At 41.2% G+C, this 19451-nt stretch overlaps 1 protein-coding gene across 1 annotated transcript in view; it reads right to left on the bottom strand.

Moving 5' to 3' along the window:
- gucy1a2 (guanylate cyclase 1, soluble, alpha 2) overlaps positions 1-19443 on the bottom strand; it is a 45716-nt gene extending 26273 nt beyond the window's left edge. The window contains exons 1-4 of the mRNA XM_017431014.3: positions 18979-19443; positions 12922-12983; positions 12022-12146; positions 9049-9956 (exon numbers count right to left, since the gene is read on the bottom strand). Coding sequence (XP_017286503.1) covers positions 9049-9956; positions 12022-12146; positions 12922-12983; positions 18979-19299 — 1416 coding nt within the window. The 5' untranslated portion in view covers positions 19300-19443. The remainder of the gene's footprint in view (positions 1-9048; positions 9957-12021; positions 12147-12921; positions 12984-18978) is intronic.
- Positions 19444-19451: the final 8 nt, after the last annotated feature.

Genomic DNA, 19451 nt, shown 5'->3' with positions numbered 1-19451 from the left:
AATAAAAGAAAAATTTAAAAAACGAAGAGTAAAGATGTAGGCAGAACAGGGAGACACGGTGTACTTGATAAACAAAAGGGAGGAACAAGAAGGAAAGGGAGATAAAGGAGAAGAATAGCTGGAAATGAAAATGAAAGCAAATTGAATTATTTGTTAAAAACCGCATGTCAACAGATTAATTTGCATCAGCAACCACTGAGTACCAAAGAGTCAATACATCAGCCTCTTTTACACACACACACACACACACACACTTGCACTCACAGAAGGCTGCAATGCTCCCTTTTTGTCAGACTCTAGTATGCAATAATTACCCTCACTGTAAAATTTGCTGTACACAAACACACACACACACTCCCAAAGATGTTGTGAAATAAAAAGACATGGTTGGCCGGGATGTTCTCCAGGTGAAAAGATCACTAGAAATGCTGACAGTTAATGAACTGCACTTGTACTGTAAATTCATTTTATAGGCAAAATGATACAAGCCTTTCTGAAACACCTAATTATTCAGAAGGTAAGAATATATTTTTCAGGGGTGGCCAGGCTGAGACTGTTACGCACATCGAGGAGAAACAGAAACTGATGTCTCGCTTTGATTTACAACAAAGTCAGGACTGCAGTGCAGAAGTACACCCAGTGCTCAAAGCGGGCCGGTACTCAGCATACGCAGTACTGCCGCTTCTAAATTTTCATCCTAGGCAACACTTTTTATAGCATACCGCCACTTCTCATAAACCTAACGGCACTCAGGTTTCAGTTCCATCAACTGTAAGCTCTGCCTTATAAACTTATATCTCATAAACTATATTACCCACAGGAATTTGGTTGAAAATAGGAAGCCATGACCTGCTCTGTGGTGCTTCTGATTGGATCAGACAATCAGTTGATGCATGACTCATGAGAAACAATGATTAGTTAGGCACAAGGAGCCAATCAGAGGCACAGCTGGGTGTGTGCCAGGAGTTTTCTGATCAGTGCATTAATAGATATTAAGGATGACCAATCAAAATGTTTTGCCCCCAATACTGATCTGAGTCATGTAATAAAAAAAAAAACGAGTCTCAATCTGATGCAAATATTTCACTTTTTTTTTTACAGCACAGGTTTGCAGATTACATACCATGAGTACATTAAAGTTGTTGTTAAGCTGCTCGCTGTTGTGGTGTCCTACTGCTCGCTGGTGTTTGGCAACCTGCTGATCGCTGCCGTCTGGCAGATCATTGCTGTTTGGGCGGCTCGCCGCTGTTACAGGTCCCACCGCTCACTGCTGTCTGACAGCTTGCTGATTGCTACTGTCTGGTGGATCGTTGCTGTTAGGTGGCTCGTTACTGGATCGCTCTCTTGTTTTATTTTAAAATACTTCCCTACCGCAGACATGTCGACACGTCACGTCACAACAGCTGCCTTAAAACCGTCAACAATGGGTCAACAACAAAGATCAGGAGTAGAGTGGGACCAGCTTTTCCAGTACTGATCACTGACAAATGCATTGATCAGTACTATGATCTGATACTTATGATCCCTATTAGAAGTATCATAATATATTGTGAATCCTCTGTGGCACGACAAATCACTCCTTTAATCGCCCCTCTCAGTTTCGAGAAGCAAACGTGTATTTATTCTGTTTTTTTTCTTATCTCTGCCAGGCAAATTGCAACATTTTAAGCACAGCACTCGTATTGCTTTCCTTTTGACTCAAGCAGTTTTACACTGTTCGTTTTCCTCTAAAAGGGGGTTGTTTTAACAAGAAGAAAGCGACGTGACGTTGCGCCACACACACACACGCCCACCCCACTTCACTGAGCCCATCCTTCCCTAAACAGAGATGAACTGTTTACAAAAGTGTGTCAAAGTATTGTCTTTCACAGTAGTTCAATATGACAGTGCTATAATAGTTTTTAATTTGCTAATTGCTGGTGTTAAAGCACTTCACAAACAGTGGCGGGTTGTGGGCGATACGCGAGTGAGGGGAGAGGGGTGTGGAAGTGATGGCACTATTTTTTTTTTCTACTCAGTTCATCAAATCTAGACTTGTGGAAACCACCAAAAACTAGTTCCATACTTTAAAGACTGTGTTAAAACTCACGACTTAAGTCTGTTTGTGTGATTGACTGTTAGGGGTTTGTAGATGCCAGACTAGTCCTATTAGTACAAAAACAGCCTTCAGACGGACGTCACCGCTGCCTGTATGGCTCTGGCCCTGATTTCTGTACCAATATGTAAAAATAAAAATGTTTGCATCCAACTGGTTCTTTATCATTAATCTAAAGAGGAAATAAATTTCCAGTTTTTAACTGACAATTGTTCATAAAGTAATAAAATGTATCTTTTTATAAGAATAACCCAGTTATCAGTGATAAACCTAAACCACCTCACCGTGTGATAATGAGGTGCACTTTAGCAACCAAACGCTCACATTTTTATTCTACCCATCTTTGTTTCATCAGTTACAGACTAATGATATTCATATAGTCCTTATTGTTATATCTTCCTCCGGTCTATCTGTCGGTATTCTTTCTACCTTGTATTTTCATTCATCATGCTTTGTAAGCCTATTAATAGGAACAGAGACAGGAAGGACAATCAAAGCTCCTCTGAGCCAACAAACCATCACAGCTGTGATGCTTCTGCCTCAGATCAAAGATGAATGGTACCAATGTCAAAGGTTTCTCTGCACGGAAACATGCAGGTGCACATATGATACACACATACACACACACAAACTCATTTAGAAAGCTCAAGAAATGGCGTACAGTCACATTTTTTTGCAAAATAAAGATTACACAGCAGATTCAGATTGTCACTTCTCGTCACAAAAACTTCCTTGTTCTTTGTTGCTGTCATTTATGACATGTACAAAAGGGGAATGTTGTGAAAAAAACCACGGTTTGCATTTTTCAATGAATACCTGCTTAAAAAAACAGGAAAAGCCAAAATAACTGCTGGTCCAGGCTCCAGCTAACAACAAACACCTCACACATGAGCACAAACGCATTCACTTCCAGCCGAACTGACTCAGCTCAAGCAGACTTTTGACTCTCTGACACGAAAAAAAAACTGTCTGGAAACGTTCGGCTGTTTGCAGCGAAAGCATCAGCGCTGTGGAGGCAGGTGCCGTGATTCACGGATCCTGTCCAACTCAGCCTGTTATTGAGAAGAGCAAGAAGATCTCGTCTGCTGGAAGTAAAGAGAGGAAGTAGGCTAAGCTCTCAAAAAAGTGGGAGCGCTACCTGGACTATTATTGTGTCTGACAACCCACAGAAATGTGCTGTAAGAGAAAAAACCCAACAACAATATGGTGCCAGGCTTACAGGAGAGCTTTTGACAGTGTGAAATCTGAACGCTCCCCTGTGTGGTGACCACTGTGTTCACACAGGGAGCACAGAGACAGACAGGGATGCAATTTGCCTTTTTCAGCAGGCCTCTGAATGTCTCCTGCACAGCAAATATCCTCGGGTGTAGAAAGGGAAGAAGTCAAACTGAAAAGCCACGGCAGGTCACTCAAACACACACCTACAGTGCTGCACGGGGGAGTGTGGCCTCTTTACCTTGGCCCGTGGCCTCTTCTTTCTGCCCTTTCTAGTAAAAATGTCAGCCCATCCTTTCCTCTCTTTCTCTCCCTCTCTCTTCTGCTTCTCTGCCCAGGTAACAACAGAAAAAAAAAACAATGGAAAGAAGACGAACAGCTACGCCTGGCCTCTTGCTCCACAAACACATATTTAATAGTGTCTATTAGAAGGAATCTGAAGTGAGAAGGCAGTGTAAAAAGGCCGTGACGCACATAAAACAGAACGCAGCTCCTTTTCCAGGAAAGAGGCCACGCTGTGCAAATGTAAAACAAGAAAAGAAAAGAAAAAAAGGATTTAAATCTTAAAAAGTGCAGAACTACAGGTTATGTAACTTAATAATATGCACAGTATTTCATCGAAATGTGTATTTGGATAGTTACTGATAGATTTAATGTATTTTAATGTAAAAACTAGGCCATTGGAAAAGGTTTTTTTTCTAATGTGTTATAGTATTTAGCAGGCGATTAGGAGAGTTGGGGTTTTGTGTCCTTAAACTCCAGCCTTTAAGGACATAAATTAAAATTTTTATTAGCTAGCAGAGTTAGCATTCCTGCTTTGGTGCATCTTCTACAATTAGAGACTTGCGTCCAAAACACACGATCATGTCTGGCAGAGTAAGAGCTCCGACTCAGCAGCGATGGAGAACATTATGTTGCGAGCTTTCTTTTATAATATTTGCTTATTTAAAAGTTTGCCGTTCGTTCCTCTCTTTAGTTATCCTCCTTTCTCTCGCATGCCTCTGCCACCTTAAAGCTTTGCTTTATTTCGCACCGTGCGTGTGGTCTGATTATTAACCTAAATGCTGCAAACTGGTAATTAAAAACGAGTGGAACATTTAACAACTAATTAGGTCGACAACAAGTCGGTAACACTGCGTATAAAAATAACGTCTATAGGCATTAATAGGAAGAACAAATAGGGAAGTGGTTCAACACTATAAAAACCTTTATGACCAATCTTGTTAAAACAATTTTAAAGAATGTTTTTTTTGACTAAATTATAAAAACAAGTTGGGGATTTGTGGTTGGATAGATGGATGGATGATCTTCAGTCCAGGTTGAACTGATATTACTTAGTAAGCTAAATTTGCTTCTGCCACACATGAATATAGATTCCCTTGGCTGCTGAAAAGCTAGTCATTTGCCTAACTTGAATGAGTAGTATTGTTCATTCGAAATATATTTGACTTTTAAAGATCTGGTGTGTAACTGTAGAAAAAGAACTGCGTATTTCGGTAAGGAAGCAGACTGTAACCCAAAACCAAAAGTGAAATATAACTTGATCCATAACGGTTTAGCTCCATGAACCATTACGTGAACACTGGCCTAAGGATTATGGGCTCAGACTGAACGTGGATGTATGCAAATGTCCCAAACAAAGGGCCCTATGGTTTCTACAATGTTAAAAAACACGAACAGAATCACAAAATTTGACAAATAAAACAAATAAAATTCACTGTAAAACATGTAATGTTGTGGAACTTGTTAATATGTAAATGTAATATGACAAATCTGGGGTTTTTCTTAACAATCTAAGTGTTTTTTCACAATGTTTAATGATGTTGGCACTCTTAAAAGAGAGACGTATATATTTCACCGCTGCAGCCTCCTGTTCGTGTGATATAACGAGTTCAGGGTCGGGCTTTCCTTTACACAAACAGTTGTGGCCAAAAGGTCCGATTCCGACACCTAAGTTGACACTTAGCGTAAAGTCTTTAAGAGCACAAAAACAACCAGGTGATGTCTTTGCCCAGAGTTTACATTTTCTTTTGTAAATTGACTGGAACCACATAAAAATGTGTGACAACTAAAATAATCAGAATCCTGTCAAAAAAACAGAGAGGAAGCAAGCTAGCGTTAGCCCATCAGTTCAGCAAACTTTCTCACTGAATCAGCTTTGGTACAAGAGATGAGTTTATTGAATAATTTTAGTTGTATAAGTGAAATCAGATAATCCTCTTTAAAAAATGAAAACTCTACACCCATTTTAGGTGAAGCATTGCCAGAAGACAGAAGTTGCCTTCATTAAACACACATTACTCCACGTTAAAGCAGCTATAAAGACTTTAGAGCCTCAATGGAGAAAATATTAGTCAATGTCAACAAAACAACTGATCCGAGCACTTGCAGCTGTCCTGAACATCTTAATTGGTACTGAGTCAAATTTACACTTTTACAGTACTGATAATGACTATATATGAAACAACTTGGAGTGGCCCAGTGTCTTCCATCCTAGTTTATTTTGAAAGGAATGTAAAGTAGAAACTATGGTCATCAGTGAGCTCAACGTTTCTGCCAAGATACATGCATTCCCTTCTATGTTGATCCATTACGCCGGTGAAAATGAAGGAATATAAAAATAAATATAATAGTAAATTGATTCAAATCAGGTGTGTTGGAGCAGAGAAACAAGTAAAACATGCAGGATGGTGGCCCTCGAGGACCAGGACTGGCCACCCCTGCATTAGAGGGTTTTTCAGCTGCAGGACTTGGAGCGACTAAACTTTGATTCACTGCGAGTCCCAGTCAGCCTGTTTTGTGTTTTCAGCAAAAACACAAAACAGGCAACTGTCCTGAATCAGAAACGGCAGCAGCCGACATTAGTGCTCGTTAAAGCTGTTTTCTCTGCTTTAAAACAGTCTGTTGATGGTCTTAAGTTTGTAGCAGTAGCTGTAGGTGGAGTAGGGAGGGGAGTGTTAGACGGGACACAGGGGGTACCAATATTTGAAGAAAAATTCATAATTACCAAACAGTTCTGACTGTCTTTGATTAAAAATGCCCGTCTTTATTCAACATGTGTTTTGAACTTTCATAGGTGAAAAATAAGGTTACATGGTATTAATTAGAGTTAAAAAATAAGTACAAAAGAAACATAATTTGGACTAATTAAAATGGCTTTCATTAGAGACAAATACAGAAGGCACCCAAAGAGTAAAGACCTTTTTTAGTATTAGCACAAATCCACAGTTTCACAAATAGCACGTGTGCTAGCTTATTAATGTTTCAAACCCTGTTCAGGGAAGTTCAACAGCTAACTTTAGAGATGATCCACACAGCACAACACCACAGCTGGGCCGATCCATCTCCTCTCTGTCACTTCTGTTTAGCATCAGGGTGTTTGGGCCTGTCGCTGACATCCTGCAGAGACCCAGCCAATCAATAAAAAGCAGGATATAGCAAACAGTTCCGATTGATTTTGTTTTTTCAAGCAAATTGGAACCCATTCAAACTGCACTCATCCTGGGAGAAAGGCGTCACGGGCTTGCTGTGGCGGAATGGCATTTAAAACGCACGCAGCGTACCACCAACAGACTGCTGTTTCTTGTCTACTTATTTCTACATTTATTGACACAAACTACACATAGTTGTTTTTTTTTAAGTTTTCCACAGCAGTGCTATCCTCCCCTCACAGATTGAAATCTGGTTTGACAGGGGACACAGTGTATCCAAAGGGCATGTTTGTAACAAACTGTAAACGGAGTCAAGCTGTGACCTTCTTGGACTCACTTAGCCTGAAAAGAAACTCACACATGACAGATACCAGCACAGCACAGAGACGACAACTTTTTACTTCTTCCGTTGTACATAAAGTCCCGCGCGTGACCACAGCAGTGACCGACATTAGCTCGTGCTTGACTGATCGAGTCCTCGAGTCCTTAAAAAAATAATCTGCCATCCAGTTTATAGCTGCTTCCACACAGTGCTCAGGTGAATTTAGCCTGAACTTCATCTGTAGCTGCTATTTATATGTGAACTTCACACGGGATGATCTCAGCACTTTTACAGTGTGAAATATAAGGGGGGAGTGTGGAGAAACGTTCTGTCATGAGCACTGAAAGCAGGGCTTGATATGTTTCCTGATTGTTTATATATATATATATATATATATATATATATATATATATACACACCTTGTGTATTTGAATATACCCACAAAACTGACAAGCAAGTAGAAATAAATCAACATGGAGGTCAGAAAAAAAAAAAAAATCAAAGAAGCAGCAGCTCTTACTTGCACACACACACACTTGCAACAAATGCTCTAAAAGATTTGCTGCTGCGTTTTCACATTGTATTGGTCACATTTGACTTCGATGTAAATGGACCCCACTTATATAGCACATTTAAAACCCTATCCAGGTTCTGCAAAGTACTTTACAATGTGTTTCTCATTCACCTATTCACACATACGCTCAGACAGGCCTTACGTATTTACACTCTCTATATATAGCACTTTTATATTCTCACTTATACACTAGTAAGCATATTGGGAGCAGAGGAGGATACAGGGTCTTGCCCAAGGATACTTCGGCACATTGCCGGGGCTGAGAATTGAACCCCTGATCATCTGATTGGGAACCTGTAGAGGCTAGGAGCAGAATCTCTGCAAGAACTTCAGGGTAAATCCTGTAGATGTACAGGTTCTCGCATACCACCCCTTGTTGACATGTCAATGCTTGGGGTGCGTGTGTGGAAACTTGCTGTTTTATAAGTTTTAATCATCCCTGGATGGCAGTGTAGCGTCATGATGTGTAGACCTAAAGAAAAATAATGCTTGTGTCTGAGACTATTGCATTTCTGAATCTGGACTTTGGTGTGCAGCACTGGTTGATTAAAACAATAGCATAAATCTGAGGTTAATTGAGTTATTCCTGTTAGGTTGTAATAGGCTCAGAGTAGCTTTGGTTATTCTGTTTTATGTTATTTTTATTGCATCTTACCCTCTAAATGCCCTCAGTTACTCCTGCCTCATCACCCTCTAATCACCCATCTCAATGTATTTAGGCTTCTTGGTTAGATACTGTTAGTTCTAGCCCTGATTGTTGAGTCTTGTCTAGTATAACTACCTTTAAATCCTGCCCATAAAAGTTATTAAAATTCTAGTTTTGACTGTGATCTCCTGTTTGCCTGGGATTGGGTCCATCTACGACTACCTGCAATCATTATGACAAAAATAGCAGGAATCTTATCCTTTCACTTCAGAAACTGCATTACAGTTCGACATAAGCTGGTATGCTTCGTAAATTTGGTGAAAACTATCTGGCAGTATTCAAACCGTTTTCTTAAACTGGACTGAAGGAGACAATAAGCAACATTTGATAATCTAATAGCAAGCAAGTTCCAGGTGTAATATGGCTGAAGTGTGACCTAAAGGTTCCCAAGTCATTTAACAAACTTGTAGATTTTTTACATTTTTGGTGAGTCTAGTTTTAAAGCTGTTCCAGACAGGTTTTACTTGTAAACACATCCATTTCTGGTACAATTCCGAGGAACTTTAAAAAGGGCTGTGGCTATCTAGGATTAGAATGATTGAGAATAACTAAAAACAATGACCGTGTTGCTTAATAAATGCTGTCATACAATGTAATGCTTGGGAGTTTTGTAGTAATATGTAACAACAATAAGAAACATTCAGATGTTGATTTAGACTATAGAAACGTCAGGACTTACAAACGATTTTAAGACGATGACTTTACCTTCTCTTTGGTGCCAGCCTGTGTGCTGTCGGGCCTGGTCCGGATGGTGAATGGGGATGCAAGCCTCAGCAAGATGCCCTGGAATGAGGGATCCATCTTGGGCGAGACGATCTCGAAACAGTCCCTAAAAGAGAGGCTCCGGTGAGGCTCAATGCGAGCCTGTCTCCTCAGTCCTTCTCCGAGCTGCAGCAGCTCCATGCGAGGCCCCAGGACGAGGTGAAATGGAAAGGCACGGCAAAACGTAGCCAGGGAAATGCGCAGATCGCTGGGGTTGGTGGAGAGTGAGAGTGGGGGCCGACCGGTGCTCCCCGAGGCAGAATTTGGGAGGGACGAGAGGGAGAGAGTGCAAGTCTCCTGGATTAGGAAGGAAAGACAAACTGTAGGAACAGAAGTTGGAAAAACAGAGGGAGGAGACGGGGATGAGGAGGGCGAGGCAGTGGGGGACGCAGTGGGAGTGGGGGTAGTGGAGTCACAGTCTGTGTGTTCTGCATCTTGACTTGGCAGGGGAGTTAGAGGTGGCACCTCTTCCACCTCGACTTCTGAATGAAAGATCCGCCTGGCAACAGCTCTAATCAAACCTGGCATAACTAATCCGACAACAGGTGCGGGGTTGAAACAATGAAGAAGCAACACCTTCCCTCCTCCAGCTCTGTCGCCACGATTGCCAACTTTGTTCAATTTCCCTCTCCCTTTCTCCTCTTCGTGGGGGTCCTTGCACTGGAAGGAGGGGCTCTCCGACGAGGCACGACGCCCCGTGGAGGTGCGAATGTGTTCTAAAATGGCGTCAAAGCCATTGAAGAAATCCTGAAGGTTGCCGCCTACGGCCCGAAGCACCCGCTCGTTTTCTTCAAAGCAGAGGCCAAAGAACTCCTCACCGAAATGCTCTCGCAGCTCACAGAACGGTACTCCTGTGAGAGGGGACGCAAAGCACCGGTGTAAGCAGAGCAGAGGATAAACAGAGAACATCAACATCAGACAGTGACAAACAATTACACACCTTTACTGCCAACACACACTAATTCAAACCCCAGCAAAATAAATAAAGCTATATAAAGTAATATGATTAGGAAGATACAGTACAGATTTTTATCCTCAGTGAAGAAATATGCTCATAAGATGTTAGATTGGTTACAGTTTATCTGAACCCTGATGTTACAGCTACTCCACAATGTTTTTAGACCAAGATTTTAATCAAGCAAAAAAATAATTAGAAGCAAATCAACCACAGAAAAACATCAAAATAATCAAACATCAAAGCGCTGGAAAAAATGAATAATGATGGGAAAAAATGATTGTATCATAAGCCAAATAACTAAAGAAATTACTGAAAAAACAGGATTAAAAGATTATAGAAAAGTATATTTTCAAATAAATATGAACACAACTACAACAAATTATTTCCTTTAAAAAAACACATCTTTCCCTGCAGATTTTGGTTGTGAAACATCCAGTATATAGATCTGCTAAGTGTTAAAATGAGAAGCAAATGTTGCAAAAAAAAAAAAACTGAAAACATGAAAAAGGATTTTTCTTACATTAAAACAAGGTTTAAAGTGAGATCTGACACGGTTGTGTTCCAAAAAAGAGAGACTCTGAACTGGAAGTGTGTGGACACAAACATCAGTAACAAATCTGAAGACTGAAAGGCAAAAAAACGAAAATAATTTTTTTAAAAATGCATGAATATGGCTTCATTATTTGCGGGCAGATTGAACAACTAAACCTGAGACAGGTACAAAGACTTTTTTTTTTTTAATATTCCAGAATGTCCTGTCCTCTGTGTGGAAATTAAAGCTCAATAATCACTAAAAATTAGAACAAGACATTAATTACAGCAGACACATCCAATTATTCTAACCTTGATGGTCTTTTCAGCAGCCCTTTCAGTCCCTGAATTGGCACAGGCAATTACAAGACTGTGCCGCCTTTCATGGCCGTGGGTGATCATGTAATTATCTGTGTATGCCTGTTAGCAAAATATCCCATGAACCACAAGACAGATTTTAATGAAACTCTTGGGTGTAAATCTACGACTGGCGTCAACCTGATTCAAGATGACCACCACAGCTTATGAAACAGAAAAACTGCTATAGCCCGGTCATTTTTACAGATGTTGAGCTAAAATTTGATATGGCATGAGCTGAGAGTCATCCCCAACACATACTCCAAGCACGAAAAGATCGTGCACCATCATTGTTGAAAGCTTTTGGTATGGAAGGTGGTATGCATTTCTTCAAGAAAGGCTGCTTTTTTAATTACTTCTGACATTTTTTTGGTTTGAAAATAAAATAAATAAAAGGCCAAAGACAATTAAGAAGCTGCCAGACCGTAAAGAACCAGCATTACCAGGGAAGAAATTACTGACGTTTTTGGTTGGAAGGAAAAAGGGTTTAAAATTAAAATAGCGACTTAGTGCAAAGCAGATGGACTACAGGGACTTCAGACGCAGAGGCAGGGGGTAATCTTAGATGCTACAGAAGGGGGACGAAGCTGTACTGAATGAATCATCATGAATGTGTGTGTTTAATGTTGGGCTTTAGAGACAAGTGAAGCTTCCACAATGAGTAATACGTTCTGTATGTGTGTGTGAGTGTGTGTTCTTGCATGTGTAAACAGTTGTGTATTTGCACTACCTTTGCAATAATACGGTATGTTCAATTTTTTTTAAAAAGCTGTTTCTAAAGTCAGAACTTTGAGGAGAATTTCATACCTGTGTGAGCATAAACAATTATTAATCGAAGAAAGTTGTGTTTAGATTTTGCATTTTGCTCTTGTTTTACATTATAGACAAAATGATCAATTGTCAGAGACCATACAAACTGAAAGAGGCAGAAAAAAATTGTACAAGCCACCTAGTTAATGTATATTTATGTAATCAAAACTACACTAAACCATATTTCAATTAATCCCCTCTTTTCTAAACGGCAAACACAAAACACTGCACACACATCTCACCTCATCCCACATGCTTACCTAATATTGTGCCCATGTACTGAAGAATTTGTAGGACGTCTTCCTCTGAACCGGAATTTTCTAGAAATGGGCACTTTTCCTCTTTCTTTTCTCGTCGCCTCTCATCACTTTCAACTTCCTCACACCTGTCAGGTGCATAAATCAAGCACACAAAGCCACCATCAAGCATGAGATCAGTAAGGAAGGCTGAAAGAAAAGAGCTAACCTTATTTATCCAACATGTTACATGGATACGTAAGGAGTGATGTCTGGGTAAGAAGCAGAGGAGGTACGACACTTAAATGCCCGTCTTGTTTAAAGCATGCTGAAAATGGCAAGTAAAGTTTTTTTAATCACGGTTTGGGAGCTCAGATCAGTGGCGCATACGGTGAACTTCAGAGCAGCCGTGCATCTGGAAACTCTTTCAGCCACTGAGCCCCACATTCAGTCACAGTAAGTGACAACGACTGAGGTCGAAGCGTGAAGCCGAGCGGTCCTAAACCGGCGTCTTTGCATCTGTATGCAGCCTGCGCCTCGTGAGCAGTGTTTTCAAAGTGTCTTGCCTGACTGAATGCACTCTACTGGGTTTCACTGTTTTGACAGGGCACAGACAAGATGTGAAGGAGTGCATCTAGGTGTGTGTGTTTGTCTGTTTTATTTGTTGTGGGGTATTTTTTTTTTCCTTGTGTCTGTGAGACCAAAACAGGAAGGGGGGAGAACGGGTGGCAGGGAGAACGAGCAGCACCAGAGACGGCGAAAAGCTCCCCAAGTCTGAACAGGTGTGTGACGTGTGACAGACAGGTGTGAAAAACAAAGGCAAACGTATGGGGAATGAATGACAGGGATACCTGAGATATAACAGCATGTGAAACAAAGAAGGAATATACTTGAGGATAGAACTAAATGTAGGACGGATCGTACCTGATCTCTTGTTTTCTGTAGAATTGCAGAGTTCGCTGAAGAGCTTCCTGAACAGTCTGTGTCTGCAAGACAAAGTGAAGTGACATAACTTTTTTTCATGCCTTGCTTGAAAAACATGCAGTGCTTTAAATAAACATTCTCCTTTATTGACCTTTTTCATATGTAACTTGTAATTAAAATTTTTTTAAATTATGTAGGTTTAAAAAAAATGCCATACTGAAGCTGCAAATACTTTCTAATTGCAAAACAAAACTTTGGGGGAAAAAAGGGAGAGTTTATGTTCAACAATTACACGTCTGTTGGTGAATGTCTGTAGGTTCGGCAGATGCAGCCACTGGGATTTTTCCTAATCCGGAAGCAAAAGACAAGTTGTTTTTTTTTACTGCATTTAGCACTAACCAACAGTTTTCCGAGGAAAGTTGGTTTAATCCACTAAACGTTGTTCTCTGAATCATTTACCAACAAAAGAAACTTTCAAATAAGGAATGAACCAGAGTCTATGCATGATGATGATGATGGCTGACAAAGAAAAAAAAAAAGAAATTGTATTTATAAGCAGAAAAACTCTGTAACCAAGTCTGTTAGCTATGTAAAAAAAAAAAAAAGAATAAAATACTAAACACGCTCCAAATTGTTTTTTTTTTTTTTTCACCAATAATTTCATTCCCAAAGAGGTACTAGCTGAAAACACAGCGAAGAGTTGAGATAAATGGACTGAGAGATGATGTATTCTGTGTCAGGTCTTGTTATCGTGCTGTACTTGTGTTTGTTTCTGAGTGTGGGTGTTAGCCAAGAGATTAGGATTATAATATTAAAAGTGGGAGGGTTGAAAACCAAATGTGTGAGTCTCTTCCAGAGCATTAAAACGAGGGCAGAGGGTCTACTTTCGGTGCAATAATAAACCCATGAAGATGGTAATTACAGAAATGTGTTTTTTTTTTTTTTTTTTTAGAGTTTTCCTTTGTGCCAAGGTGAAAATGTGCCACGACTAGGCAGAGCAGCAAACCCCAGCAAAAACATCACCTAACAGTCATATTTAATGTGCATGCTTCTCCAAGGATGTGTTGACAAATCACATGAAAGCACAGGTGCGAACAAAATGAATAATGACTGAATCCCATTTAGCAGCTCAGTTTGAGGGTCCTTTAAATGTGAAAGATCCTAATAATATCTGTGAAGTGATGAGCTTTCTGAATTTTGGCAAAAAGTACAAGATATTTAAGGCGTGTCAGTGTTTTTTTGGAAAAAAAAAAACTGACTAATCAAGCTCCATATAAGAAGATCTTGTATTTGCGTAGTATTTAATATTTCCTCGTTTTAAATCTCTATAAGACAAAAAAAGAAGAAGAAGAAACGAAACGGGACGAAAATAATATTTCCAGATCATCAGAAGATGCACAGCTCGATTGTCTGCGCGTGCAGCTGGCGCGTTCTGCGTTGCTGGCAGCCTAAGCTTCAGTGGGCGGGGTCCAATGTGATTATCTGCGATATGGCTGAAGCGTGCGGCTGCTACGACAGTACTGGAACACGGCGTGCCAGCTGGAGAGGTCATCCCGAGGCCTCCGACCACTCCGGACAGATACAGAAGAGATTTCCTGAGTGTTTCTGCGTTTGCATCTGCGTAACACAGACGGACAGGAAGTGGCAACGATAGAAACGTGTAAATTGTGGGGTTGAAATTTACAAAACCACAACAGCTATAGGATGGGCGTTTTCTGCAAAGATCTACTATATACAGATTATTTGTCAGGAAAATAAAAACCCTCACCACTCTTCACCTCTTCATAGACACTTAATATATTTGTGTACTTGTCTCAAGAAACTCTGTGTCCTTAATGCCGCTATTCGCTGAACTCGGGACACGTACCAAAATGTGTGCACACAAGGCAAAGATTGTTTTTACCTACAGGAACACGTGTGCACACATAGCGTACCGTACACATACATCACCATTAGTTTGCAGTGTCACATCTCTGGCATGTTTACACGTCTCGACACCACCGGCGCACGTTACTCTCTCTGAGTCACACCTGTTCAGGTGGCAGGATCCAGTCAGTGGAGGGGGTCTGCGACTCGCGTGTTTAAACAAGTTGTGGGTCAAAGCCTTCAAAACCAAAACTTTTATGTACTGAAAACACAGGCAGGCCTTCATTTTTCTGTTTTACATTTTTATAAGAAACTAGCTGTTGGTTCCTGCGGGCCATGTTTCGAAACCTTAGCATTTATTATACCCAACAGACGCGCAACACTAATTTCTGCAGTTTCAGCAATTTGTCCTTACATATGCATGTTGAAAAAATGTGTGTTTCCTGGTGAATCTGGAAAACAACTGTACTGTACGTTAATAAACAAAATGGAGAACCGGCTAACAAACTATGACCTCAACAGTCAAACTGATCACTGAATTTTAAACACGTTTTGGTGAAAACTCGAGTCACGTTTAGCTGGTTCTGGTTCTGAAATGACGGGAACAACATCCGCTAATGTCTGGAACCCTAACCCACTCGTGTCATTCGTCTCACTCTTCACGCAGATAAACGTTTGGACAAGTGAGCTGCTGAAGGTGTTGTTTCTCCTGTTGCGCATTTACAAATAAAAAAAAGCCTCGGGTTTGTGTTGCTTTTAGTCCGAGTTACGAGAAGTCGCATCAGAGGGTTTGAGGAGCCACATGTGGCTCCAGAGGTGCAGGTTAGCGGCTAGTAACCAAACCAAGGTTACGTAGTTCTTGGGAGTTTGAGGGCAAAAAACTAAATTCAAAGCGTTCGACTAAATTAGATCTTCAGGTGATTGTAGCAACGATAAGGGAAGACTGCTGACAAATGGCGGTGTCTCTCTTATTACAATGAAAGGCTGCTTAGTCATGCTTTACTCTAGTGAAAAAGAATCTGCTTCTCCTGCCTGCCTGCCTGTGCGACGGATTTCCACGAACAGAAACGCATGAGCTTAGAGTGCATTAAACCTGCCCCTCTCCCGTCTTTCACTGAACTGATTTTTATCAAATTTTACAGACTGACTAATAAACTGGACTATAATTGGACTGAAGTGGACTACTCTGAAAAAAAGAATGAACTGGATTAAATCAGACTACATCTAACTGGACATGCAATAATGTTCATAAAAACACGGAGTATGTCCTCATTGAATTATTGCTTTAAATGTCCAGCAGCATGAACCGGTGTGACGCTCAAGTAGAAGTGGGTGCTGATGCTTTAACGCGGCTCAGAGCATTGCCAGTGTTTCTAAAAAAAAAAAAACGACAGAAACTCATCCAAAAGATGAGAAGGATCCCAGTAGGAAGAGAATAAATGAGCGCTGAGCGACAAAGTGGGAACAATTTGTTTTATTTCATCTGTATTTTTAGGTTGGTCCTGAGCACAGCGCAGCTATAAATAGGTTTATGAAGCACAATATTGTCTCCAAACATGTGTAATTGTTATGCAAAACTTGCTTTTCCTCCCCTGGTGCGGTCACGTCACTAATGAACGCTTTTGTTTTAACGCCAGCGAGTGACTTACACCGGTTCAAAATAAACTGAGAATACCAAGACGTCTAGCCTTCCTCTAATCAAAGCGGATTAATTCCAGAAGGAGAGGCTTAAAAAAAGACAAAAAGTAACACAAAACAATCTGAAGGGAAGGTTACAATGGCCGCCGCAGCAATTCTACCAAATAATAAAGTAACTATTGTGTAACAAAAACCTACAGAAGCCAAGAAGAACAGCACCTGCTGCTAGGTTTAATCTGATTTTCTTAAGATAGTTTTATTAAAGAAAATAAAGGTTGTTGTTTTTTTGTTCCACAGTTGCTGACATGTCATCTAAAAAAAAAAAACAATCTTTGTTTTATGAGATAAAATGATTATGGTGCAAACAAAGGGATTCCTGTATTACACCCGGTGACACGGCTCTGTGTCGCTCTCCTAACACTTGGATTTGATCTGTAACAATGTGCTGGTCAGTGATGGATGTGCTCCAATCAGTTTTGATTTCTGATCAAATAGACGGTATGACTCTGTCAGTTTTTACAGATACTGAGCTACAGTTTGATGTGGTGGTAGCTGACAATCTTGACGCATTCTCTGAGCTTATTTCAAGAAACCAAGCTTTGTTATCGCAACGTAACAACTCGTCCACTTGAGATAATGTCGTGACAATATGTTTTTCTCTTTCAGCTTCTGTACAAAGTGCCCAGAGCCAAACTCTAAACGTAGAGTTAGTCACCTCGTTGTGAGCGGAGACCAGTTTCTGTCTGCCAAGTGTCGACCCTAAAACCATGTTGATTTGGGTCTTTAGAAGCAGGCGGATGGATGGACGGATGGGAAGCATAAAACCAAAGAAAAGAAACAAAAGGATACACGGGATGTCCTTTTATTAACCGAGTCCACTGAGCGCTACAATCAAGTGCTAAGTGGTTACACAACAATGGTATCAACTCGACAAGCACGCTCTAGTTTTTTCCTGATCTGAGCACAAAATGCAAACATAGACGAGTCTACTGGCAGCAAAGTATCCAAATTTAAAAAAAAAAAAAAAAAAAAAAAAAAGCCCAAATTAATTATTTTATACAAATTCAAACAAGCCAAGCTCATAATCCAGACCAACCACAATAGAGTTTCAGATGCCAAATGCCAGAGGGCCAGTTCAATAATGCCATTGTGCAGATTAATAGGCTTACAGTGTTGTTGCCCCATCATCGGGACACGAGTAGATCTGATTGTAATTACATTTCTGGAGTAGACAGAGGCAACATTAGGTCCTGTCGGCTGCCGTTAGACAAAAGCAGATCTGCCACTTAACGTCTGATACGTGTTACATACCCTGCAAAATGACAGTTTAGGGACAAGCCTCAGCGACTGCCACACCAAATTTTAGCTCCATATCTGTGAAACCAATTGAGTTAGGGCCATTTTTCAGGTCTGCTAAGAAAGCTATGCTGCGGCGGCCGTCTTGAAACGGGCTGTCTCCAAAACCTAATCAGCTGTAGACGTTCATCCAGTGACTAATTTCTGAAAGTTTCACTAAAATCCATCCAGCAACTTGTGACATATTTTGCTAACGGCACAGACACAGGCAAAAAACATCATCGCTCCACCTTTGCCAGAGGGTGACGATGTTTTTCTAAAACATTTGGGATCTGCACCGAAGTTCAACGGGGTTTTGTCGACTTAATCTGTCCAAGTTTTATCTAAACTGTTTGAGTGTTTGCGATATGGCACTCACAGATGGCTAAAAGGAGGATTACATCTTGCAACAGTGTCACTTACAGAGAACGCACGGCGCTGTAGCCCTACGCTTTGATAACAGCTTCTTGCAAAATGCCGTAAAAAGTCTGCGTGTGAACGTTTGAAGCCACCTGTAAGATTAAATGGCAACTTGTTCAAACAGAAGTCCAAATCTCAAAGCAAAAGAAATAAAAAAAATTAAATAATAAATGCAATCTAATCTCACACCCATCCACCTAAAACGACAATGTCACTGCAAACCAAATCCATCACAACGGGCCTCGGTTGTAATAGCCGATTTATTCCATTACAGCCTGCAACACAACTGAGACACAGAAATCACACACACAGAGGCTCATCTGTCACACTCCGCACACACACACTGTGTTATATGTGCAGACAGGGCAAGGGCATTTCTTGTTCTGCCTCACAACAACATATTTATTATATAATCTGCCAGATGATTCAGGCTGTCAGAGATGAAGGAGGGGAGGGAGAAAAAAAAAGGTTTAGTTCTTAGACAGCACAGCACAGCACACATCATCATCATCATATCCTGATGAAAGGGACATTTTGTAAGATTTCAGAAAAAAAAACAATCTGTGAAAGCCACTTCCTTTCCTGAACTTTTACAAACAAAGCTCCTTGTGGAAATGCACGAACAGTTTTGCACAATCTTCGTGAAATAAATCAAAGTTTGTTTGTTTTTTGGACCACAGTTAGCACATTTAGCAGCCTGGTTAAGCCCCCCTTCTACGTGCATTTAAAAGATAAGATGTATAGCCGCAACTTTATGCATAATAATTCATCCCCCCACCCCCTTTTTGCGAGGCCTACCGTGGGTGAGGTGAGTCGCCTCAGGCTCTCCCCCAGCGAGTCGAGGTTCACCCGCCTCCTCCTGGTTGCCCTCTTGTGGGGCACGCAGGGTCCCTGCTGCTCGTCGCCCGCCGGGCACGCCGGCCTCTCGCCGGGGCCGCGGCCGTTCCAGAGCGCCGCTCTGTGGGCCGACGAGAAGGAGGCGAAGGGGCAACCCCGGCTCTCGTCCGCCGGCTCCAGGGCGCCGTCCCCTCCGTCCCCACCGGGGCTCTCGAGCCCGCAGTCCGAGCCTACTGAGCTGCTGAACGACTCGGAGGAAATCTTGCGCGACGACGAGGACATGTTGGTGAAGAGGAGGAGGAGGATGGTGGTGATGATGATGGCAGCGGCAGCGCCGAGGAAGGTGATGCTACAGCAGCAGGCTCCGTACCACGTCCACCTGCGCGCCGGGGAGTCATCAGATAGTGGGTTGTTTTTTTTTGGAGAGGGGGGGC

This window comes from Kryptolebias marmoratus, linkage group LG2 (assembly GCF_001649575.2).
Source record: "Kryptolebias marmoratus isolate JLee-2015 linkage group LG2, ASM164957v2, whole genome shotgun sequence".
NCBI classification, from domain to species: domain Eukaryota; kingdom Metazoa; phylum Chordata; class Actinopteri; order Cyprinodontiformes; family Rivulidae; genus Kryptolebias; species Kryptolebias marmoratus.
This window is presented reverse-complemented; position numbering and strand designations above follow the sequence as displayed.